The 26613-nt window shown below is 41.5% G+C and overlaps 1 protein-coding gene across 1 annotated transcript in view; it reads right to left on the minus strand.

Annotated features, from left to right (window-relative positions):
• LOC108704870 (vomeronasal type-2 receptor 26) overlaps window positions 1–26613 on the minus strand; it is an 80840-nt gene that overhangs the window by 10331 nt on the left and 43896 nt on the right. The window contains exons 4-5 of the mRNA XM_018241572.2: window positions 15539–16363; window positions 8097–8324 (exon numbers count right to left, since the gene is read on the minus strand). Of these exons, the coding sequence (XP_018097061.1) occupies window positions 8097–8324; window positions 15539–16363 (1053 nt within the window). The remainder of the gene's footprint in view (window positions 1–8096; window positions 8325–15538; window positions 16364–26613) is intronic.

Genomic DNA, 26613 nt, shown 5'->3' on the forward strand with positions numbered 1-26613 from the left:
ATTTTTCATGGGGCCTATTTCAGACAAATTATTTCTATAACCATTGGTATAAGAAATACCAGTTCCACAATTACCAAAATGTCTCCGCAGAGTTAGTTTCGCACAAATTTGTTAACATCCAAAAGTGTATTAAATAAATTAAAGTGATAAGTTTGTGCAAAAGACAATCCATTACTCCAAACTTTTTTCTGGGGTGTAGTTAAAGGAAAAGAGGAGATATTTACTACATTTAATGAGTCCCCCATTTAAGAAAAACAGTGTTATACATTACTTAACTCTATTTCTTCTAATTTTAATCATAATTTTGAATAATAGTGTTTCTTTACACATGTAACTTATAGGCACCAGCTCCTCTCAAAATGTATCTTTTTAACAGCTTATTGTGGTCTTAAACTTTTTAACAAATAGAATAAAGTACCATTTAACTGACATTGGGAACTACATTCCGAGGAACTTAATATACTGTCATGTATTCATTTTAAACTATAATTTAGATGTTGCCCAGTAGATGTAGCTGTTATTGTCTAATTAAGGAAATGGTATTCTCTGACCTGTAAGTCTATGATTAAGGGAACCTTTTCCCGAAACACGTAAGGCGATGTGGATCCAGCTCTTGTTTGATTAAATACTCCTTATTCATTTTATCTGGAGTGCTGCCTATTTCTATATACTATTATAGAGTTATTAAGTGGGTTATACTGCCGCTTACAGATGAAGTCAGACTAAATTGTGTGTCTGGCGCACTGTAACGGATCAGAGTAAACGCACTAGTCGCGTGCAGAGAAAGACGCTGTCCCGACGTGTGGGGAAAGATAAACTGTAAATTACAATAGGTGCAGTTCCAGTAACAGACACCAGGTGCCTGGAATAGTTTTCCTGTCACTGCTGCCGAGATTCCCCCTTGTCAAAAACTGGGTCAACTAAATACCTTCATTTATAAGTACAAAAGCTGACGCCAATGTATTTTTTAGAAGGCACACAGCCAAATCATTATAAATAAATGTGTGGGCATCGGGATTCTAGGTTTTGGTAATCTGCTTCAAAAGACTTGGTCGAGTACCTCCTCACCCTATGCATACATTTATGTCAGTTTCTATAAAACCCTTGGTATCATCCTAAATATAGTCTTACAATTTTTTTTCCGTTTTGATGACTATGTATATTAGCCTTAAAGGGATCCTGTCATCGGAAAACATGTTTTTTTCAAAACGCATCAGTTAATAGTGCTACTCCAGCAGAATTCTGCACTGAAATCCATTTCTCAAAAGAGCAAACAGATTTTTTTATATTTAATTGTGAAATTGGACATGGGGCTAGACATTTTGTCAATTTCCCAGCTGCCCCCAGTCATGTGACTTGTGCCTGCACTTTAGGAGAGAAATGCTTTCTGGTAGGCTGCTGTTTTTCCTTCTCAATGTAACTGAATGTGTCTCAGTGGGACCTGGATTTTACTATTGAGTGTTGTTCTTAGATCTACCAGGCAGCTGTTATCTTGTGTTCGGGAGCTGTTATCTGGTTACCTTCCCATTGTTCTGTTGTTTGGCTGCTGGTGGGGAAAATGGAGTGGGTGAAATCAGTCCAACTTGCAGTACAGCAGTAAAGAGTGACTGAAGTTTATCAGAGCACATGTCACATGACTTGGGGAAGCTGGGAAATTGACAATATGTCTAGCCCCATGTCAGATTTCAAAATTAAATATAAAAAAATCTGTTTGCTCTTTTGAGAAATGGATTTCAGTGCAGAATTCTGCTGGAGCAGTTCTATTAACTGATTCATTTTGAAAAAGTTTTTTTTCCCATGACAGTATCCCTTTAAGAGACAACCCTATTGAGAGGTAGTATGTTTTGTAGCCTAGTGGTTAAAGTAATGACCTTCCATGGAGAAGGCTGTGAGTTCAAGTCTTGAAAATACCCCTTTTAAAAAACGTTTCATAAAATTCAAATTGTGTCCTCATTCAATATAAAATACTATAAAACTTCCAAAAATTGCATTTGTTTTGCATTTGGTAGATTGTGGGTAATATACTGGGCTTTACATTGGAAGGCTTTGGGTTCTAAAGTGCTTGTCAAACGTTGTTATTGTTAATTTAATCAGTAGGAGAGAGACTGTCTCGGGAGAAGGGTGATATTTAACCAACAATCCAGAAAAGAGGGACGAGGCATTAGCAAGGGCATACAGAGTGTTGGCTCTGTTGCTCTCAGGCTGAGAAAAGTAGTGTGCCCAGTCCAACCCTGGAAATGTTATATTCGCGAAACGGCGGAAAATTCGTGAAACGGCGCCGGCGTCCCGTTTTTCACCCCGACGCAGACAAATTTTTGCAGGCGTTTTGCGAATTCATTCGCTGGCGGCGAATCGCGCAAGTTTGCCACGAATTCGCACCTGCCGAATAAATTCGCCCATCACTATTTACAATATATACATCTGCCTTGATATATGAATCAAATCCTTGGTTTAGGTAAAAGCAGCAGATTTTGGGATGGCGATTGTACAATTGTCAAGGTACATTGTCTTTGTTCTACGTATATTACAGGGTAAACAGTTACCCAGCAAATATCCTTGGAATAAACAAACAGACAGACAATAATCTATCCAGTAAACTTATTTGAGTAACAGATAAGGCCTTGTACAAAGTTAATACTTTGACTAGTTAGAAATGTGTGTTTATGACAACAGTTTGCACAACACTTTAGTGCACAAGTAACCACTTGGGTTGGGGTTTTTCTAAAAACTGTGGTATAAGAAGGAGATTTTACTTTACACGAGTAGCTTCACTCGGAGCCATGACTGGGCGCCAGAATTAGGATCATCGCTTGATTATCGGGAACCTGAGGGTGATGAACCAAAGGTTGTGGGGCTCCCCGATTGTGCTGAATTCATACAGAACTGGCTATTCTTGTAATTACCATCATATAAAGTGAAGTAAACGTTTTTAAAATCTACCTTTGCCTCAGAGGGGGAAAATATTTCTTTCTGACTCCAAGATGCAATCGGCCAAGTCCCTGGATCAACTCGTACTATAATCTTCCATATCCCTGTATTCCCTCACTTGCTAAACACCATCCAACCCCTTCTTATACCTATCTAATGTATCAGCCTGTACCCCTGATTCACTTCCCAGCTCTCCCTGTAACACCCCTTTCCCTCCTCTAATCTCATTGGCTCCCTCCTGTCTGCTGGGAGGAGCTACTGGTGAATAAAGCATCCGACCCTTCCTTGTACCTATCTAATGTATCAGTCTGTACCCCTGATTCACTTCCCAGCTCTCCCTGTAACACCCCTTTCCCTCCTCTAATCTCATTGGCTCCCTCCTGTCTGCTGGGAGGAGCTACTGGTGAATAAAGTATCCGACCCTTCCTTGTACCTATCTACTGTATCAGCCTGTACCCCTGATTCACTTCCCAGCTCTCCCTGTAACACCCCTTTCCCTCCTCTAATCTCATTGGCTCCCTCCTGTCTGCTGGGAGGAGCTACTGGTGAATAAAGCATCCGACCCTTCCTTGTACCTATCTAATGTATCAGTCTGTACCCCTGATTCACTTCCCAGCTCTCCCTGTAACACCCCTTTCCCTCCTCTAATCTCATTGGCTCCCTCCTGTCTGCTGGGAGGAGCTACTGGTGAATAAAGCATCCGACCCTTCCTTGTACCTATCTAATGTATCAGTCTGTACCCCTGATTCACTTCCCAGCTCTCCCTGTAACACCCCTTTCCCTCCTCTAATCTCATTGGCTCCCTCCTGTCTGCTGGGAGGAGCTACTGGTGAATAAAGCATCCGACCCTTCCTTGTACCTATCTAATGTATCAGCCTGTACCACTGATTCAGAGAGACAATTCCACATCTTCACAGCTCTCACTGTAACAAACCCCTTCCCAATATTTAGGCGGAACCTCTTTTCTTCTAATCGGAATGGGTGACCTTGTGTCAGCTGGATGGACCTACTGGTAAATAAATCATTAGAGAGATTATTATATGATCCCCTTATATATTTATACATAGTTATCATATCTCCCCTTAATCGCCTCTTCTCCAGCGTGAACATCCCCAATTTGGCCAGTCTTTCCTCATAGCTAAGATTTTCCCTTTACCAGCTTAGTTGCCCTTCTCTGTCCCCTCTCTAATACAATAATGTCCTGTTTGAGTGATGGAGACCAAAACTGTAGGGCATATTCTAGATGGGGCCTTACCAGTGCTCTATACAGTGGGACCCCCTCCTCCCGTGACTCTCTGCCCCATTTAATACAAGTCAAGCCCTTATTTGCCCTTGATGCTGCTGACTGGCATTACTTGCTACAGACAAGTTTATTATCTACAAGGACTCCAAGCTCCGTCTCCATTATGGATTTGCCTAGTGCAGTCCCATTAAGGGTATAAGTGGATATTGTTACATCCCAGGTGCAGGACTTTACATTTATCAACATTGAATCTCATTTGCCACTTAGCTGCCCAGATTGCCAGTTAGTCAAGATCCTGTTGCAAGTGCCACATCCTGGATGGAATTAATTGGGCTGATAGTTTTGTGTCATCTGCAAACACTGATACATTACTTACAACACCCTCCCCTAAGTCATTAATGAACAAGTTAAATAAAAGTGGCCCCAATACTGAGCCCTGGGGGACCCCACTAAGAACCTTACTCCAAGTAGAGAATGTCCCATTAACAACCACCCTCTGTACCCGATCCTGTAGCCAGTTTCCTATCCACGTGCAAACGACTTCTTTAAGCCCAACAGACCTTAGTTTAGAAAGCAGTCGTTTGTGGGGCACAGTATCAAACGCTTTGGCAAAATCCAAATAGATCTACTGCAGTTTCTTGATCAGTTGGGTTCGAAGGCTGACCTGGTTTTCTATAGTGAAAAGTTGGCCTTCTGCATCACTGACTCTTTGTTCTACTGGATGATATATTTAATTCTGCTGAGAGTTGTATTGATGGTTAGTTGCAACATGTACATTTTGTGTAAAGGGTGTAAGAAGTTTAAACTTCTCTTGTTTGAGTGTTTGTATCCAGTTATGGTGGAGAACAAATATATGTTTCCTGCTCAGAGTCCCATGCAGGGAATGATGCTTCCAGTTGTGATGTGTGGGTTGGAGATTTCTACGTTTTGAGAGGGCTGGTTTGCTTTTAGAATCATTTTTTTCGTTCCCATTTTTGGTAAGCAAAATCTTCTCTAGGTATTTGCTCAAAGAATTCCTTCTTACACTGGAGGGAAAAATCTGTAATATTATGCCAGTTCTTAAATGTATTCCAATAGCACCTCCTGTTGCACAAAATGGTGTGAAGCTGACAATTTATGTGTTTAATGTAGTGTAGCCTGCCAGGATTCCTGTTATCCCCAGCGACTTGACCCCCAACTGTGAGGGTAAACAAACCAAAACCATTTGTAACCTCAATACACATAGTTGGCCCCAAGGCCCCCTGCAAGAGCTGTGCACTGTCTGGATCCTACATTCAGACTAAACTAGGCATGCTTCCCAAATGACACCCCATTGGCCCAGCAGTACTGGCTGTGATTGGCACCATTACAATTTACGGCCAGCTTGGTCCCTATAATAACCCGCCTGGCCTATCATGTGATTGGCCCTTCTGGAAGCCTTTGTGGTTGGCAAAAAGACCCAAACCCTGTTCTGCATTTACAGCAGGGGTCGTTCTCTTTCTGGCTTACAAAGATGGCTGTTAAAGGGATTCTGTCATAATTTATAAGGTTTACTTTTTAATTTCTAAATTACATTGTTTACATTGCAAATAATTTACTCTTCTATTTAAAATGTTATTGTTGAACCAACAATTTTTAATTTTTTTTAGCTGTTATATATCAGTGGTTTTCCTGCTTAGGTGCTATTCGTATGTCTACTTCTTGGTGGGGCTATGGAGCAATATTAGCAATGCAAAGAAAACCTTAAGCAGAGGTGTCTGTCAGGTAGCTGCTATCTAGCTGCTCATCTTTCTGTTGATAGGCTGCTGGTAAATGAAGGGAGGGGGGATATCACTCCAACTTGCAGTGTAGGAGTTTCTCAGAGCACAAGTCACATGACTGAGGGCACCTGGGAAACTGACAATATGTCTAGCCCCATGCCAAATTTCAAAATTAAATATTGAAAATCTTCTAAAAAATTGATTTTGGTGCAGAATTCTACGGAAGCAGCACTATTAACCGATGTGTTTTGAAAAAAAACAGGTTTTCTTGCAACAGTATCCCTTTAAGAATCCCAAATTGTAAGTCTTTTGATACAAATAAAAGATCACAGAGACTGCCTGGTTGTAAGTCATCAGAACTGTACGCACATGCCCCAATGACCAGCAATAGCAGTGTCCAACCCTGGCATCATCTGCCGGCAGAACTACTAAATGCTGACTGACTACATCTAGACTCTGAGCAAAACCTGTGACATTAAAGTTGCCATGTTACAATAAAGTGCTTTGTTCCCTAAATGAGTTGTGTGTAAGTCCTACCCTATGTCCATGTCCTCAAGCAGCTAGGTGTAACGATGCAGGACACATTTTCATTACTTTCATGTGAGGAAGCAATATTGACAGGGGGTTGCAACTGTTCAACATCTAAAACTGTAGCTGCATTATTCTCACGGAGCATCGTTTATGAACAGTACACTTCACTATGAGTGAATAGGCAAGATTTACCGGTTGTGGTGCAGCTTTCAGGATCCAGAGTTGTGATACCAAGTAAAGTTAAATTCCCTTGGGAGTGTATGTAGTTCAATAATTCTAAACAAAGTCTGAGAAAGGGTAGTTAGCAGTTAAAATGATGAGTCTAGTTCCCTTGCTACAGTGAAGCTTCCAAGTTGTAAGAAAGTCTACAAATGGATTTTGTATTGTAATTCTGAACACATGTTGTTTTCTATTAGTGCAATGGCTTTGCAGTAGAGTGACAGCTTGTGGTGGTATGATGTGTAGTCAAAGAGACCCACACCTGCCTGGTATTTCCCAGCTCCGCAGGTAGTGGACTCTGTGTCTGCTGAACTCCATCTTTCTCCCTAGTACCAGGGTAGAGAAGTACTTTCATTGCAGCTGTGAGTTGTGTGGATTGACAAAAGCAGGCTGCCCTATGTTTGTGACTGGTTCCTGTGTCTGGTACTTTGGAGCAGTACAATCTAGTAGGGTTGTTTTTTTGTCATGTGAGGCAGCAGGTAAAGAAATTCACTTTGATCTCCAGGTCTTTGGCAGAGAGTTGCCTATAATCTCCGGTCTGACTGCCGCTGAGAGCACCCCGGTGAGTGAGCCACCCAAGGGAGGATACCGGCATGGATACAAGTGTGGGGCCCCAAAGTGAAGACAGGTCTTGTTTATTTACCTGCTACATGGGAGCTGCTGCTAAATTCCATAGGGAGAGGTACTCCTATAGAAATGGTAGCACTACCTGGGGAATGAGAGCTCTGGGGAAGGAACATTTCATTTGAACTGTGTGGTTATTAACCCCTTCCGGAGGATTGGTACTTTGATATTTTAAAAGGACTGTGTTGGAGCAACAGTTAAGTACCTAATAGGGATTTAGGTAGTGTCCCACGTATCCTCAGTGTAGGAGTGCATGGTGTATTTGATTGCCCAAGGTTTACTGCAGTTTATATATAAAGTTTATATTTGCTTAATTTGCAAACTGTGTATGTTTTATTATTCCTAGTGGAATCCCCCTGAGGTGTGTTCCTCAGTGTTCCCTATGTGGAGGCACTGCACTGTAATTCCCAGTTCCCGGTACTTTTCATACACAAAAGGGACTCAGGGCCCCTGGATTGCCAAGGGTAAGTTGCTTTTTAAAGAGACAGTAACCAAATTAGGGTTATAGAAGGATGAGGCCTCATGTTATTGACCTCCCAAGGACAGTTATACTGAGTTTTAACTGATATATTAAAGCCAACAATGTTCTACTAACACTTGATTGAATGAGATGTGTGCATACACCTATGAAAGGCATTCAAATTCCAACCTTTATGCTTCCTTTTGCTGCAAAATAATCAGGGCCTTGCTGTTTGCAAATAATAAAAAAACAGTAACTCTAACTGTTTTCTCAAAAGACAAATTGTACCCATTCCTCGTGATGAATGATGAGATACACAGAGTTTATCATATAAAAGAGAAAGGGAACTCACTGTATTATCCTCTGTCTTCCATGGAACTGATGTTGAGGTTAAATTCAGCTGCTGATCCAATGGTGCCCAAGGGGAGAACTCACCAAGGAAGTTTTTATTCACCGAGTAACAAGAAGCCATGAAGTTGCTATAGACCGAGTATTTAGAGATATACTCTCTGTTTTCATTAAAGGAGAAGGTTTGACCACGTTTAGATTTGTACTGGATCTTTTTCAAATAAAGGTGCAACTGTAATAAATGTAAAAGATAATCTGTGTAATAAACTGTGGCAAAATGACAATATCTTAAAGGGGATATATATATATATATCTTGATTTTTCAAGTCTAACATGATTTAATTTGCCTTTCCCACCCCCCCTCAAATCCTCTCCAGCACCCTCCTTTTCCTCACATCCTCTGCTGAAAGTCTGGTGAGAATGTTCTGGAGTCAGGAGAGCCAACTGTCACTTCCTCATTAGTGTAACCCTTTCGACACCCCTTTGTCTGTGTTACACTCCACGTGTGGCGCTTACCTGATGACACGGGACAAACCTGAGCCACTCTGCAGTGGTATTGGGAGAGACTGGGTACCTGGTACTTACTAGCGCAGTGACTTCACTTAGTGGGATCCAGAAATGCACCTACGGGTGGCCCCAATAGGAATACAGTAATAACACACACTATTGGTTAAACTAAATAACAGTTTATATAAAATAAATAGGCACCTAATACATGCAGCACTCCTAACCAGTGGCAATAGGGCCTCACTAACTAACTTGCAAGCGCCAAGCTGAAAAGGCAAAGTCCTCCTTATTCTTCAGCGCTCTTTAGGGTACTGTCCCTTTAACCAGGATACTCACAAATCCTCTTTGGATACTTTAGAGTCTCTCCAGGTGAGTCCAGTACAGTCAGTCATACAGTGAGACTAGCAGCCCCTTTGGATGCTCAGATAGGAATCTCCTGCTGGTTGTTCCTCCAGTCTATATTCCTCTCACACTCTCTGTCTCTCCAGGCACAGTATGTGGCTTCCCTGTGCCAGTCTGATCCAAATGAATGTGGTGCAGCCTCTCAACTCTCTGGTCCCACCAGCAGCTCTCTTGCTTCCTTCTCTGTCCACCATGTGGCTCTCTATGCCAGGCTTTCTTCTTTTGCCAGTCTCTGTGACTTCCTCTTCCTGCCTGCCACTCACTAGCTGCTGTGTCACTTCCTGTTGCACTGAGATCACTGAACAGCTGGTTGCTAGGTAACAGCTTACAGCACACTCACACAGTATCTGGGCTTCTGCCCTTACAGGGATAAGAGCAATGATTTTGCATGGATTCCGTACATTAGCATAACCTGATGATGTCAGTGATTGACAAGCAATAGCAGCCCCATGCCTCTCTGCCCCACAGACTGATTAAAAGGAGACATTTTACATAATATGCTTTAGTTAAAGTATTTATCTGTAGGGACCCGCAGGGTTAGTTTCCCCTTTAGTCAGAGCCTCATGTGAGATACAGGGTTTCCTAAGGGGCAGAGCCCTTGTGATTGGTGCAGCATGGCTGATCCCAAAGGCAGCCACAAGGTGTCGCTGTGCAACAATATAAAAGGAGATGCCATGTGCTCAGTCAGCCATTACAGTTACAGGATTACAGATTGTTGCTGAACCTTGTTTCACTGGGGAGATAGTGAATCCTATCCGGCAAAATGTAGGCAAAAGGGAGTTCGATAGGCCAGTCAAGGCTGGGCAGGATCCTCCAGAAAGCTCAACCAAGGAGGTTTTGCAGTTTGGATGCCGGATTTGTATGTTCACACTATGGAGAGTGTTGAGAGCTGCAGTTCAGCAATGGATGTCGGGAGAGCTCACGCTATCGACAGTGTTGGGAGCAAATACCCGAAGGATTCAAACCTTGTTATGTGCTTGACTGGGAGAGTCTGGAGCCTATAAAGACATCATCACTGTGTGACTCCTTTGGGGTGAGTGTTACATGAGGGAAGGGGTAGGAAAGGATGAGGATCTAGCGATCTCCTGTTTGGAGAAACAAGCTATTAAAGTGCCTGCCATGTGGGAGCAAATACTTTCCATTGGGAAAGGTATTTGGGTAGGTAGCGCTACCTAGGACTGGTACTCTTTTGGGGACAAGGAATGGAGACTCTTGGGCTGCCAAAATGGAGTTGCTGGACTTTTCCTGGCAGGGAATTACCAGGACTGCTCTGCTACAGGTTCCTAGGGTAGTGGGTCATGCTTTGAATGCATTTATGTGTATAATGTTACAGTTTACTTCCCCTTTAAAATTGCAATTTTTTGTATAACGTTTATATTTTAATATAATAAAGTGTGTGGTTGATTTGTTTCCTAATGGGACTATCCTCAGGTGTATTCCGGGACCCCATTAGGTGGAGGCACTGCCAGAGAGGAGTTTCCAGTACCTTCCACTTAGCAAAGGGGACTCAGGACCTGCATCAGTAATAACTATGTGATGTATCACCTGGGCACCAGGGGGCGGCCAGAAATGGGTTACATGTCCTTCAACAAAATATATAATGATGTAGAAAAAAAGTTTTGAATGCATTTTTCAGATAAAACCTTCCAGTTCAGAGATAAGGCTAAATTGAGGAGTGGGCTTATCGCTTCATTCTCCAACAGGAAGTGGTCATAGCATTGACTGACAGGCTGAACCGTGTAGTAGCGGGAAACCCCTCCCACTTCCTGCCTGTGTCTCTTGCTGTTCCCAGCCTGTATATACTGTAGCTGTGTTGTGCTGATATCTCATTATATAACATTGTGGGGCACAGTGAAAGGGAAACAATTTCCCTAAATAGCATCATACATGTTAGGCCTGGGGTATTAGGGTTAGGGGGTTAATTATATAGTGAACCCCTCTTGTAAAATATCAGGATATTATAAGTTTCACACCCAGGTCATACGTTTCCACTTGGTAAGGATTAGCCAGTGGCATACTTTGATTTCATTATTTGAGCAATTATTGGGGATTTTACCCGCAGGTTTAGAAGTGGTTTTGCTCTATGAATACAATAATTAGTCCAGAAGAGATTGGAGCCGGCCGTCTTTTTGTTTATATGGACATGTGACAGAAATGACATCAGAACTCACCGTTTATAAGGATATCATTTACAGGATATTCATGGCTCTTGTGTATTATATGGATATTATCAGCAATGTTAGACAATCTTTCAATTGGGATATATGTTCTATGTGATGGTGTTATTTGAGAACTGATATTTTTTATATTCCAAAATAAGATTAAAATCAGTGTAAATGTGCAGAAAACAGTATATCATTGTATACTCTATAAGTCTCTCTACTCCACTCATTTAACTCTATAAGTCTCTCTACTCCACTCATTTAACTCTATAAGTCTCTCTACTCCACTCATTTAACTCTATAAATCTCTCTACTCCACTCATTTAACTCTATAAGTCTCTCTACTCCACTTATTTAACTCTATAAGTCTCTCTACTCCACTCATTTAACTCTATAAGTCTCTCTACTCCACTCATTTAACTCTATAAGTCTCTCTACTCCACTCATTTAACTCTATAAGTCTCTCTACTCCACTCATTTAACTCTATCAGTCTCTCTACTCCACTCATTTAACTCTATCAGTCTCTCTACTCCACTCATTTAACTCTATCAGTCTCTCTACTCCACTCATTTAACTCTATCAGTCTCTCTACTCCACTCATTTAACTCTATAAGTCTCTCTACTCCACTCATTTAACTCTATAAGTCTCTCTACTCCACTCATTTAACTCTATAAGTCTCTCTACTCCACTCATTTAACTCTATAAGTCTCTCTACTCCACTCATTTAACTCTATAAGTCTCTCTACTCCACTCATTTAACTCTATAAGTCTCTCTACTCCACTCATTTAACTCTATAAGTCTCTCTACTCCACTCATTTAACTCTATAAGTCTCTCTACTCCACTCATTTAACTCTATAAGTCTCTCTACTCCACTCATTTAACTCTATAAGTCTCTCTACTCCACTCATTTAACTCTATAAGTCTCTCTACTCCACTCATTTAACTCTATCACTCTCTCTACTCCACTCATTTAACTCTATAAGTCTCTATGCTCCCACACTCATTTAACTCTCTCAGTCTCTCTACTCCACTCATTTAACTCTATCAGTTTCTCTGCTCCCAGACTCATTTAACTCTATAAGTCTCTCTACTCCACTCATTTAACTCTATAAATCTCTCTACTCCACTCATTTAACTCTATAAGTCTCTCTACTCCACTCATTTAACTCTATCACTCTCTCTACTCCACTCATTTAACTCTATCACTCTCTCTACTCCACTCATTTAACTCTATCAGTCTCTCTGCTCCCAGACTCATTTAACTCTATCAGTCTCTCTGCTCCACTCATTTAACTCTATCAGTCTCTCTCTGCTCCCGGACTCATTTAACTCTATCAGTCTCTCTACTCCACTCATTTAACTCTATAAGTCTCTCTACTCCACTCATTTAACTCTATAAGTCTCTCTACTCCACTCATTTAACTCTATAAGTCTCTCTACTCCACTCATTTAACTCTATAAGTCTCTCTACTCCACTCATTTAACTCTATAAATCTCTCTACTCCACTCATTTAACTCTATAAGTCTCTCTACTCCACTCATTTAACTCTATCAGTCTCTCTACTCCACTCATTTAACTCTATCACTCTCTCTACTCCACTCATTTAACGCTATAAGTCTCTATGCTCCCACACTCATTTAACTCTCTCAGTCTCTCTACTCCACTCATTTAACTCTATCAGTTTCTCTGCTCCCAGACTCATTTAACTCTATAAGTCTCTCTACTCCACTCATTTAACTCTATAAATCTCTCTACTCCACTCATTTAACTCTATAAGTCTCTCTACTCCACTCATTTAACTCTATCAGTCTCTCTACTCCACTCATTTAACTCTATCACTCTCTCTACTCCACTCATTTAACTCTATCAGTCTCTCTGCTCCCAGACTCATTTAACTCTATCAGTCTCTCTGCTCCACTCATTTAACTCTATCAGTCTCTCTCTGCTCCCGGACTCATTTAACTCTATCAGTCTCTCTACTCCACTCATTTAACTCTATAAGTCTCTCTACTCCACTCATTTAACTCTATAAGTCTCTCTACTCCACTCATTTAACTCTATAAGTCTCTCTACTCCACTCATTTAACTCTATAAGTCTCTCTACTCCACTCATTTAACTCTATAAATCTCTCTACTCCACTCATTTAACTCTATAAGTCTCTCTACTCCACTCATTTAACTCTATCAGTCTCTCTACTCCACTCATTTAACTCTATCACTCTCTCTACTCCACTCATTTAACTCTATCAGTCTCTCTGCTCCCAGACTCATTTAACTCTATCAGTCTCTCTGCTCCACTCATTTAACTCTATCAGTCTCTCTCTGCTCCCGGACTCATTTAACTCTATCAGTCTCTCTCTGCTCCACTCATTTAACTCTATCAGTCTCTCTCTGCTCCCGGACTCATTTAACTCTATCAGTCTCTCTCTGCTCCACTCATTTAACTCTATCAGTCTCTCTCTGCTCCCAGACTCATTTAACTCTATCGGTTTCTCTGCCCCCCGACTCCTTTAACTCTGTCAGTCTCTCTCTGCTCACAGAATCATTTAACTCTATCAGTCTCTCTGTGCTCACAGAATCATTTATCTCTAAACAGGCAGTTACAACTATGAAGCTTTTATCTGAAGCTAAAGTTCTATTGTCTCCCATTATTATCTGTTACATTTGATCCCCATCTCTTTTATTTACTCATCTTCTACTGGGTATAAGAGTCTCAATTTAAGTGGTAGCTCTTGGATACTAATACTGGTGTGGTGCTTCTGCAGCCAACAACAGTTCCCTTCAACCTTATATTAGAGGGACTCTAAACCTAATCATAAAGGTGTCCCACAGCAACCCTAGTTCTCTATAGATGTTGAGAAATACCTAATTACATATGGAAACCAATTTACCAGTGAGAATTCTACTGACCAAAACCTGCTGATTCCCAGCACTATGTCAGCCACCTTGCTGTTATCTTACATACAGAGATTATTGTACAATATTTTTATTTCATTATAAGACATTGATGTAAAGGACAGACTTGTTCAGTGCTGGGAAACTGGGATTAATGTTTCCAACTCCAGTTACAAGAACATGGAGCCAGATTTATGTACATCAGCTAGTTTTCTCATTGGAGGAGTATTTTCCATTATTTTGCATTTTAATGCTGCTCTAGGCACTGGAGATCTGGAGGAAGTTTTATTGAACAATATTGTTTTATGTCTGATGTTACTGGACTACAGCTCACAGCTTACCTCTGCCTTTATTATATTGTGGGATTTTTAGTCGAGAGTAAAGTTTGGTTGAGCAGTGCAGTTCAGCAGGGTTTAGTATCCATTTAAGTAAATTATGATTTAATTGCAACAGTTAGAAGCCCATGTTTCACATGGGGTAACATACCAATAGTAAAGGTGTCCCTCCATCGATTACTGATAAACTTTACCTCCAGACAATAAGGCACTGGTCACATGGAGTAACATGGCATTACCCAGCAGTTCATATCAGACTGGCCCCAAGTTGAGTCTGAATGCAGGCATTTCTGATATAGGTTATTGGATATTAATAAAAAAGCATGTTCCTACATGTGAGCATGTGGCCCCCGTCTATCACAGAGCTACAAATATTTCCATTTAAAACCAGTCAGTCCTCTGACAGCTAGACCACCTAGTTACAATACACTTTAGGATGTGGCCCTCTAGCTATTGCTTCTAATTGACTATTAGCTTAATCTAAGGTTAATGGGAGCTGGAGGGTCACATCATAATATTCAAGAACTATTGCTTTAATGGAGACTGTTATACCCAGTAGAAGATGAGCAAAACCCCAATTTGGCCAGTCTTTCCTCGTAGCTAAGATTTTCCCTTTACCAGCTTAGTTGCCCTTCTCTGTCCCCTCTCTAATACAATAATGTCCTGTTTGAGTGATGGAGACCAAAACTGTAGGGCATATTCTAGATGGGGCCTTACCAGTGCTCTATACAGTGGAACAATGACCAGGATCAGGGGCCAAACCAGGCATGGACTGACAATCTGTAGTTTCTGGCAAATGCTAGAGGGGCTGCTGTAAGATGACAGAGTCACTATTTATTGGACTTGTGGGGGGGCCTCTTTGTATTTAAAATTCCAGGGCGTAGTTTACATCTCAGATCAGACCTGGGGCTAACTAAATCATTCAAGCAAACAAGATCACCATGGTACCCCAGGATTAAGATTAAACAAGGTAAAACAGGCTAATGTCAATACACAAGATAACTAGACTTAATTCTGATGAGCAGATTGAGCCAGACTCTCTAAAATGCTTCTTCCTACTGACGACTGGTGGAGAGTTATCTCCTGTCATTAAAACTGTAATGTTACAGCTAATTAATATTCACTATAATCATCAATTACCTGGTGCATATAAATATCCATTTGTCTTTTCTCTTGAGATTTCTTATTAAGCTTCATGTTCATATCATGTAGAGCGCGAGACATCATATCAACTGCCAGATGCACTTGGGGAGAGTTGTACTTTCCTCTGAAATAGTGAAGGTCTGTAATACGCTCCTTCCCAGTGCAGTTATGGAAATCAATGTATGGGTAAATATATTTATACAAATCATTCTGCTTTTGGTCTTCTGACAAACAATCCAAATAAATCATCCATATATCTTCCAGTAACTTGTCTTCTGGGTAATTAGAAGGATGGGATTTCTCTAAAAAGCTCCTCATTTCAGGAGTATCCAGATCATAATGGTACCCTGGCACAAGGACCAGACTGCAATTAAATATTTCTACGGCATAATAAAGAATGGCTTCCATAGATCCCCAGTTGGGTGAAAGGATGAATGTCTTTTTTTGAATGGTCATACTACTGAGTTCATGTCTTATGTTTACAATGAGCTTTAAAGAAACTGTTCCACAAAGTATAATAACACTGGTAGAACTTTCATCAATACTCCTGCTATAAATATCCTTTTCAAAATAGTTGGCCATATTTATTACTAATGAGAACTCAATACAGATGCCTTCCCTGGAGAGATACTTGGCCAAGATCTGATGTTCTCTCTCTCCACTGATATCATTAGATGTAATTACCCCAACCCAGGTCCAGCCAAAATGTCTCAGTAATTTACTCATAACAAAATAATGGGATTCATCACTCTGTACTGTCCGGAATACATATGGGAACATGACTCTGTCACTGAGCAATGGGTCTGTAGCTCCATAACTGATCTGTAGGGATGAGTATAAGATAAACTGTGGCAACTGCAACATGATACACTAAGGGCTAAATTCTCTGTTGCAATTTACACATGAACAACTATACCAGCCCAAATAATATAATACCTGATAACAATAATAAAAAAGTTAGACCATCTTTACAATACCAAGACCATGCACATGCCCAGTGTGCTCTGTGCTACTGTTGGGAGGCAGAGTTTAAGGATCATAGTCAATTATTAAAACAGTAACAGGTAACATACTATAGAAGAATTATTAATCAGAATATGCAGACTGCACTGGTTTGTGTGTCACCATGTAATTAAATATGAATTTTATACTTTTTATTGTTTGATAAAGCTTTTCTCAGCTCTTCAAAACCAGTGGTTCTATTAATATCCATAATAATCCAATAATCCTCCAATGAGAATCCCATCTGATCTGTGTGACTGTGACTGCATGTTCTTTGTTCCTACAACTGGAGTTGGGAGCAGAAAGCAACACATTCCATCACTAAACAAGTCTGTCCTTTATTCCCTTCTGATTCCAGTGTCACATATGCTCAAAATGATGTAATTATCTCTGTATGTAAGATATGAGCAAGATGGCTGACATAGTGCTAAGAACAGGGGCAATCCTGGCCCCTCCGCTGCCTGAGCCCCCCTCCCCCAGAAATTCGCTCTTAAAGTACCAGGAGCAGCATTTTTGCTGCCCCTGGTACCTAGTGGGGCGCTGACGCCTGAGGCGACAGCCTCAACTCACCTCATTGGCGAAGCTCCCCTGGCTAGGAATCAGCATTCTCATTGGTCAGTTCTCTTGCATTTATAATTAAGTATTTCTTCAACTTCTTTAGAGAAATAGAGAATTAGGGGGATCTAAAAAATCAATACTGGAAGAATTTCCATAAATGATTCTGAACAATCCCCTGGGTAAAGAGACACAGGTGTATCATGTAATCAGACAGGACTGTGATTGGTTAGTGTGTGTGTATGATTAATAGTGAATAGGAGGAGACTAGAGAGAGAAGACAGGACTGTGATTGGTTAGTGTGTGTGTATGATTAATAGTGAATAGGAGGAGACTAGAGAGAGAAGACAGGACTGTGATTGGTTAGTGTGTGTGTATCATTAATAGTGAATAGGAGGAGACTAGAGGGAGAAGACAGGACTGTGATTGGTTAGTGTGTGTGTGTGATAATAGTGAATAGGAGGAGATAGAGAGAGAAGACAGGACTGTGATGGTTAGTGTGGTGTATGATTAATAGTGAATAGGAGGAGACTAGAGGGAGAAGACAGGACTGTGATTGGTTAGTGTGTGTGTGTGATTAATAGTGAATAGGAGGAGACTAGAGAGAGAAGACAGGACTGTGATTGGTTAGTGTGTGTGTATGATTAATAGTGAATAGGAGGAGACTAGAGGGAGAAGACAGGACTGTGATTGGTTAGTGTGTGTGTATGATTAATAGTGAATAGAGGAGACTAGAGAGAAGACAGGACTGTGATTGGTTAGTGTGTGTGTATGGATTAATAGTGAATAGGAGGAGACTAGAGGGAGAAGACAGGACTGTTGATTGTTAGTGTGTGTGTATGATTAATAGTGAATGGAGGAGACTAGAGGGAGAAGACAGGACTGTGATTGGTTAGTGTGTGTGTATGATTAATAGTGAATAGGAGGAGACTAGAGAGAGAAGACAGGACTGTGATTGGTTAGTGTGTGTGTATGATTAATAGTGAATAGGAGGAGACTAGAGGGAGAAGACAGGACTGTGATTGGTTAGTGTGTGTGTATGATTAATAGTGAATAGGAGGAGACTAGAGGGAGAAGACAGGACTGTGATTGGTTAGTGTGTGTGTGATTAATAGTGAATAGGAGGAGACTAGAGAGAGAAGACAGGACTGTGATTGGTTAGTGTGTGTGTATGATTAATAGTGAATAGGAGGAGACTAGAGGGAGAAGACAGGACTGTGATTGGTTAGTGTGTGTATGATTAATAGTGAATAGGAGGAGACTAGAGGGAGAAGACAGGACTGTGATTGGTTAGTGTGTGTGTGTATGATTAATAGTGAATAGGAGGAGACTAGAGGGAGAAGACAGGACTGTGATTGGTTAGTGTGTGTGTATGATTAATAGTGAAAAGGAGGAGACTAGAGAGAGAAGACAGGACTGTGATTGGTTAGTCTGTGTGTATGATTAATAGTGAATAGGAGGAGACTAGAGGGAGAAGACAGGACTGTGATTGGTTAGTGTGTGTGTGTATGATTAATAGTGAATAGGAGGAGACTAGAGGGAGAAGACAGGACTGTGATTGGTTAGTGTGTGTGTATGATTAATAGTGAATAGGAGGAGACTAGAGAGAGAAGACAGGACTGTGATTGGTTAGTGTGTGTGTGTGATTAATAGTGAATAGGAGGAGACTAGAGAGAGAAGACAGGACTGTGATTGGTTAGTGTGTGTGTATGATTAATAGTGAATAGGAGGAGACTAGAGGGAGAAGACAGGACTGTGATTGGTTAGTGTGTGTGTGTATGATTAATAGTGAATAGGAGGAGACTAGAGGGAGAAGACAGGACTGTGATTGGTTAGTGTGTGTGTATGATTAATAGTGAATAGGAGGAGACTAGAGAGAGAAGACAGGACTGTGATTGGTTAGTGTGTGTGTATGATTAATAGTGAATAGGCAGTGACTAGAACAAGCAGCCAGAGGAAAGAAGAATATTGTGAGTCAGTCCCTAAGCTCAGGTCAGTGACATCAGCCAAGAACAGACTGAGCATGTGCAATAGTTTGGCAAGGCAAAAGATGGGGAGCTACTGTGGCATCTTCAGAGGCACAAATCTTTATTTCTATAGAGCTTTGGCGACTTTGGGTTGGTACAAGAGCCCAAAACACATAGACAAACAGTGAGAGTTCCTGGTGGTCTAGTGGGGAGGTGGGGACACCCGTCACTTTCCACTTCTATGTGCCACTCCTGTTCCAGGTTCGCGCGGTAGTTTTGGCTTTATTGAGAGCACTGCGTGATGTCATCATGGTTGGTGTTAGATTCAAATTTTTAAAGGCACAGATTTCCTAATTCAATTGCCTAACTTAAAGTTCCTTTCCTGTTTCTGGGTATGCTTTTCCTACTTCTTGTATTCAGTTTTTTACTTTTGACCCACGACAATTTTTACATGTTCAACTTTTTTGTTCAAATGCATTAAAGTCAAAAAATAACTGTGATACGCAACAATTTTTATGCGCTCGACAATTTTTACACAACCGATTTTTTTGTTGCAGCAGATTTTTTTCACCGGCGAATTTTTGCAGTTTCACAAAACAATTTGCAGGTGGTGAAATGTAAATAAATTGGACCATCACTAAAAATATATATTATAATAAATCCATAACACTACACAATATGAACTACTTGTACTTTTATGGCTCTACATAACTTTATAAGGGCAGAGACACACATGAAGATTTGGGAGATTTAGTTGCCCGGCGACTAACCTCCTCTTCTTCAGGCGACAAATCTCCCCGAAAAGCCTTCCCGCTGGCTAGAAGCTAAATCGCCGGCGGGATGGTACTCAGATCAATTTGTTTTCCAAAGTCGCCCAAAATTCAGGCAACTTCGGAAAACGAAGCACTCAGAGTGCCATCCCGCCTGCGATTTACTTTGTAGCCGGTGGGAAGGCTTTTAAGGGAGATTAGTTGGCCGAAGTAAGAGCCATAAAGCACTAAAGTTTACAATGTGTCATTTTTTCCCCACAATTTGCTACTTTTCACCTACTGGTTGTAGGGGCCCCACTCATTTTATTGTATAAAAGCAAAAGGTTAATGCAATGGCCATTAGTAATTTTCTGTAGTGGCACAAGTGGTAGTAGAATTGGCCTGGCATCTGGCAGGGTCTTGGAGGCCATGAATCTACATACCTCACAACTGCTTTTAGGCCATGGGCACATGGAGCAAGAAGCAACATCAGGCCAACCCGACCGCTCGTCTCGCCCCACAGCCGCTTATGCGTGAAAGAATGCGCATGCGCAACATCAGGTGCAGGGTGAACAGCGCACATGTGCTAAAAAGACTTACACTACGGCTAGAGCAGGAACCAGACTGGGGGTAAGAGAAGCAGAGAAAGTGTGTGCCTGTCACCCCCCCAGCTTTGTGGCCCTAGGCGCAGGCCTACTCTACCTAACCCTAGTTCTGGCCCTGGCAAGAAGGCATTTAGAGGCCAACTTCTGTTACATGTAATTGAAGTGGTCATTATCAATCAATCAATGGAGATGGAGTATGGAGTGGATCACCTTCTCAGCCTCCGTCATTTTTGCAGGCTGAAAGAAGAGTGGAGCCAAGACTCTATGGGGCAAATTCACTAAGATGCAAAGTTGCGCCAGGCGCAACTTCGCCACACTTCGCCAGGCGTAGTTTCGCCAGGGCTCCGCAAATTCACAAAAATCCGAAGTTGCGCACAGGGGTAGCGTAAGGTTGCGAAGTTGCGCTAGCGTTGATTCACTATATAAAGCGAAGGCTAATTTGCATACGGCGCCAAATTCAAATTTCAATGGAGGAACACGTATCTGCACTACAAATGCCTAGAAAACCTTCAAATCAGCAAATAAAAATTTTATTTTGCCCTACACATGTGCCCACTGTCTAGGTAAGTTGCCATGAGTCAGGAAATGTAGGGGGGAGGAAGGGGAGAGCCCCAAACATTTTTCGATCTTTTTCAGCCTATCAGCCATCATGTAGAAAACACACCAGTGTTTTTTGGGACTTAGAAAAAAAATTGATTTTTTTTGAAACAATCCCTATCTACTCTATTGCGCTTCACCAGGTCTGAGGTGGCGAAGGAAGTCTAGCGTAAAAGGTAGCGTTCAGTACACTGCGCGCGTTAGTGAATTTGCGTAGTTTCGTCGCTAGCGAAGATTCGCCTGGCGTAAGGTTGCGAAGTAACACTAGCGAAACTACGCCAGCGTTTGTTAGTGAATTTGCACAGTAGCGAAAATGCCAAACGCTAGCGAATTAACGCTAGTGTTCGGCGCTTCGTGAATTTGCCCTAAGTGCCCTTGTCCTATATGCCGCATTGGTGATTACATTTCACCCTTCTCCTGAGACAGTCTCTATCCTACTCTGCTATCCAACCTCACTCACTATTTGTCACACTGATGCACCCAGACAATTTCCTACATCAGGACTGGACTGGCCTTCCAAATATGCCCTGGCATTTCTAATACACAAGAGACCCAAGCAGCCCAATAAATAGTGAGTGTCAGGTATTGCTGGGATTTGAGCCGGGGACCTTTGGGTTTCTGGCTCGATACCTTAACCATTTGGCCAGGTGAGCAGCCTGTAGGGTTGTTCTCTATGTGTAACCTGGTCTCTCCAGCCCCAGCTCAGCTGCCGCCTGATTGGCCTCTCCAGCCCCAGCTGAGCTGCTGCCTAGTTGCAATTGGCCAATCAGGACTGACTCTTCCCTATTTAAGGGCAGCACTTAGACCACTTCTGGCCAGAGCATTACATTGTTTCTCCCTAGTACTGCGGCAGTGCCCCTAACTTGGTAGTTCTAGCTCTTGCCCCTTTTCCCTTATTATTCCTCCTTGTCTGCCTGTCCTTGTCTTGCTTTACCCCATCTTGTACCTTCCCAGCCTTGACCTGACCCTGCCTTGCTTGTTCCTGATTTCTTCTACCTGTTCCACCTTGTACCTTGCCCTGACTTCACCTTGTACTGACCTTGTCTCACCTGTTCCTTACTCTTGCTTTCTGACCTGACCTTGTACCCCTCTCTTGCTATCCTGCTCCAGTCCTGTCTTGCTATCCTCTGCTCCAGTCCAGTCTTGCTATCCGCTCCAGTCTGCCTCTGCTATCTTGCTATCCAGTCTCCCTCTGCACTCTATCCCCAGTTTGATCTACGCCCGCACCGTCCTGCCCCGTCCAGTCTGTTCCTGTTCTGAGTCATCGCTCTCTTCTTCCTGCCTAGTCCAGTCCTGATCTTTGCCCTCTCCGTCCTGTTCTGCACCTGATCCAGACTGACTCTTCGCCCTCATCAACCTGTTCCTACTTTCCCTTCAAGTGTTCCCTGGGCACATACAGCTCCTGCCTCAAGGACTCGCCCTTTCCCTTCAGTCTCCACAGCTCCCCGTACCTAATCCTTGACAGTGTGTGTCTATAACCTCTTACAGCAGCCCCTCTTTGTTAGAATAGTGGTACGTATTGCCAGTCCCGCCTGCACTACATCTGACATTAACTTAAAGTTCATCCATGGACACATTTAGCATTTTAGTGTTCCAAAGTTATTCATGCAAAATGTACCATTTTTCCCCTCATCCTCTGTGACCGGTAAACCTTTTGCTGTCCATATCGTTTTTGTTTCCCAGTATCAGTCCCCCATAGAGTGGGAGTGTGGTTCAGATTGGGGGCAATTTGGTGCAGGTCTCTAGCCCCTTTAAGATCTTTCATTCATTGTCTCTCAGTGAGCGTGTCTGTTGTTCTATACACCATGTAACTGCACTTCTGTAACAAAACATAGGCCACTATCTGTTTCCTAGGCCTCAGGGCTCGTACAGACAAGCGGCTCTTTACGCACAATGACACATGTAAGTGTCGGACGCAGGGGGAATGCAGCATATTGAGTTCACCTGCGTTTGGCACTTACATGTGTCATTGTGGGGACCCCCATTAAGGAGGCATTGCCTACGTCTGGACCTGCGCTCCCCTGTGGTTTAACACTTAACTGGAGCGCAGGGGAGTGCAGGAAAAAACCATCTGTATGATCTGTAGTGATCTTACGTGAATCTCTGCTCAGGAAATTGAAAGTAATTTCATTTGAGTTGTCTAACACTTCCCTACTAAACACATGGTATAGTGTAGCACACAGTTGTCAGAGGTTGTTGTCAGACTGTGTATCTTGACAGCACTATATAAATAAATGATGATGATGATGTCAGACTGTGTATTTTTGCCAGTGGAGAGACAACAGCCCATAACCTATAACCATGTCCCCCATGCATCATCAGTTCTGCTTAAAAATGGTGGCAGACAAAGCTCTTTATTAAAGATTTGTACTTAGATATCCAAAACATGACCCCCCACCACTGTATAGTCTGCTCATTGTTCATCCTACTGTACTACCTGTTGTAAATTGTGCACAACTGCATTCATTTATACCAAGTCCAGACTGTGATTTCAATAGACACTTACATTTCAAGTACAAACAGCCCAATAAATAGTGACTGTCTATGGCACCTTCCAGCTATCTCTGTGGCATTTGCCTGAACCTGCAGATTGCCAGTCCACGTATGATTGACACACAGTTCCAACAGCAGCTTGTGTCAATACGTGACAAATGATTTTGTCAAAAAAATACAAATGCCACCCAAAACACTGCATTCCCCTTCCCAAAACAGCAACTCCCACCTGATTTACTATTACCTACACATACTGTATATATGGATACGTACAGTACATGCACAATTGTACTTGTTTTAATGTATCGACTGTAACTGTGTCAGACTGAACTCTGCCCTTGTCCACATTGATCCTGGGTAACCCTAACCCAAAATTGCTCTTTACACACTTTATGCCAGCAAAGTGGCCCCTTCCATTTTTATAGGCAACATGTATGTCCTGTGGTGCCAAATCCCGCACAAAAGTGTTTAGTTTAAAAAGCACTCCCATATTTCTCAAAGAATTGTAATAGATTTTAACATTGTGCAACTCATATTGTCTAAGTTTAGTAATAAATTCCCTGTGTCTCTAAATGCAAAGGAGATCGGTGCCCCACATTACATCAAATTATTGAATTCATGTGTCATACTATAATAAAGTAGCATTTTAAAATTAACAATAAAAAAGTTTGATACCACATTTGAACCCAAAGTTTTCCATTGTAAAGCCCAGTACCTTGCCCACAAAAGGTTAAAAAAAATGCAATTTTAAATACGTTTTATAGTATATTTTATTAAATGAGAAAATGATTGTGAATTATAAGAAAAAAATGATGACATGCAGGATTTGAACCCATCACCATCTCTGCCAAAGGTCTTTGCCTTAACCACAAGACTATGAAGCCTCATGTCTGAGCAGCCATCTGAAAACTTACTTCAGGTTTATATATATATATATATACATATATATCATTAATAAAAAAAATATATATATATATATATTTTAAGGCTGTATTTAGGATAATGTCAAGGGTTTAATCAGGCCCGGATTTGCAGCAAGGCCGCATAGGCCCGGGCCTAGGGCGGCAAAAAATAGGGGCGGCATGCCGCCCAGCCGCATTATGGGGACGTTCGTGTCCCCATTCAACTACACCAGCTGCGCCGGCATTTTTTCGCGGGCACTAGGACCGCGCGGCCGCCTGGTCGGACTGCGCAGCCTAGGGGTGGCCGGGGAAGAAATCCGGCCCTGGGTTTAATACAAAACGTAATTAAATGTATGCTTTTTGATTTTATTTTGGGGGAGTACTTAACCAAGTCTTTTGATGCAGTTCTACGAAGATACAAAAGCCTAGAATTAAGATAGCTCCCCTTACATTTACTTCCAGTGATCCAGTGCCCTCCAAAAAATCAATACATTTGGTGTTTGCCTCTGTACTAATAAATTCGGGTGACTTACTGACACGGGGGATTTGGGCAGCAGTAACGGAGCTTTAGAATAAAACTAGTCCAGGTCCTATTTTAATTTATAGTCTATCTTTTGTAACTGTTGGGACATTGTGTTTCTCTGCTATGAACTTGACTAGAGCGTTTAACTTGATCTGTTCCAGGGTGCCACACAATTCCTGCGGCTTTATCTGTACCCCACTTTATGAGGAGGGAGACACAGTAGCTTTCTTCTCTGTGTTACGTTAAGGATCTTGGGAGATTACGGGGTCTGTCCATTTTGCCCATATTTTGTCAAATCTTTGAGGTCAGCCTCTCTTCATGTATGTACGTTTATATTAGAGAATAGCTTTATCAATCATGTTCACCCAGGTTGTAAGCTTTGTCAGCTGATTTCCAATGTATTGCTATAGCTATATTGCTATAATTTATTTATCATATGTAGCATACATAACTTACATACAAAGTAGAGTAATCAGAGTTCTCTGACCTCTCCTGGGTGACATATCTTCAACCTCGTTACCATAGGATCTAGTGGGAGAATCATTCCTGTTTTTTCCTTTATGCTTTTCACTACCTTTTCCCAAAAGCGTTGTTACGGGGGGCATCTCCATAGTAGGTGCAAGAAGTCAGTTGAGGAGTGTTGACACCTAGGACACTCCTGACTTATTTCAGGGTTCGTTTTATTCAACCTTTGGGGGATGAGATATATATGCTGCAAATACTGTATTTAAGTTGAGTTTATCTATCTTGACTGCTAATGACCCTCTCAAGGATGGCTTCTAGGACATCCTCCAATTGTTCTTCTGAAGTGTTTGCTGAATGTCATATGGACAAGGTTTTAGAGCTGCAACAACAAGTATAATATTTTTAAAGAAGGGTTCAGCTCTTTCAGGTGATTGGGTAACGTTTACAGCTGGTTAAACACCTTCATTGGAAGTTTCTTTAAGTCTATCCATGTCATCCTAGTATTGATACTTGGTCTGTATTTACTTATATTATGATTTTTGTCATAAGTTGCTGTACCTCCTCCCCTGCTTCAGCTCTTATTTGATATTAGTGTATTATCTGACTTTCTACCAGTTATATAAGGGGAGGTCTGAAAAAAATTATATTATGGTTCATATTATGCTTTATAATATGAATTGTTATATTTAAAATGGTTCAACTCGTTTATGTGTACAATCCCATTTATATATTATATATATATGTTTCTTATGACATGCTACATATATACATATTCATGTATTTTCACTATTGTAAGGATTCCCGAGTGCTGAGTCAATACTGGAGCCGGAAGTAAGTCCTGTATTGAATCTGCTCTTTGTTTTGCTATAAAATGACTAGTTACCCTCCTATTCTTGTACTTTCTCATTTTAGTCTGTGCTCCCTGCACAGAGGAAAAAAGAACTATAACTCACAGGCCACTGCTGTATATAACACACCTCCACTGTTCTCTAGGTGACTCCTCTCAGTTTTATATCTCTTGCTAATAACAATAATGTGAGACTTTTGCAAGTCTGAAGAGGGGGAATGATGAATTAATAAGAGAACAGACCACCAATGACAGGCAAGAGTCTGTACAAAGGGACAAATAAAATAATTGAAGCCTTGTTGCATCTGTTCCCCAAGGGAATTCTCATTGGATTCTCCTACCTCTACAGATTTGTCTGACTGCTAAG

This window comes from Xenopus laevis, chromosome 1L (genome assembly GCF_017654675.1).
Source record: "Xenopus laevis strain J_2021 chromosome 1L, Xenopus_laevis_v10.1, whole genome shotgun sequence".
Lineage (NCBI taxonomy): Eukaryota > Metazoa > Chordata > Amphibia > Anura > Pipidae > Xenopus > Xenopus laevis.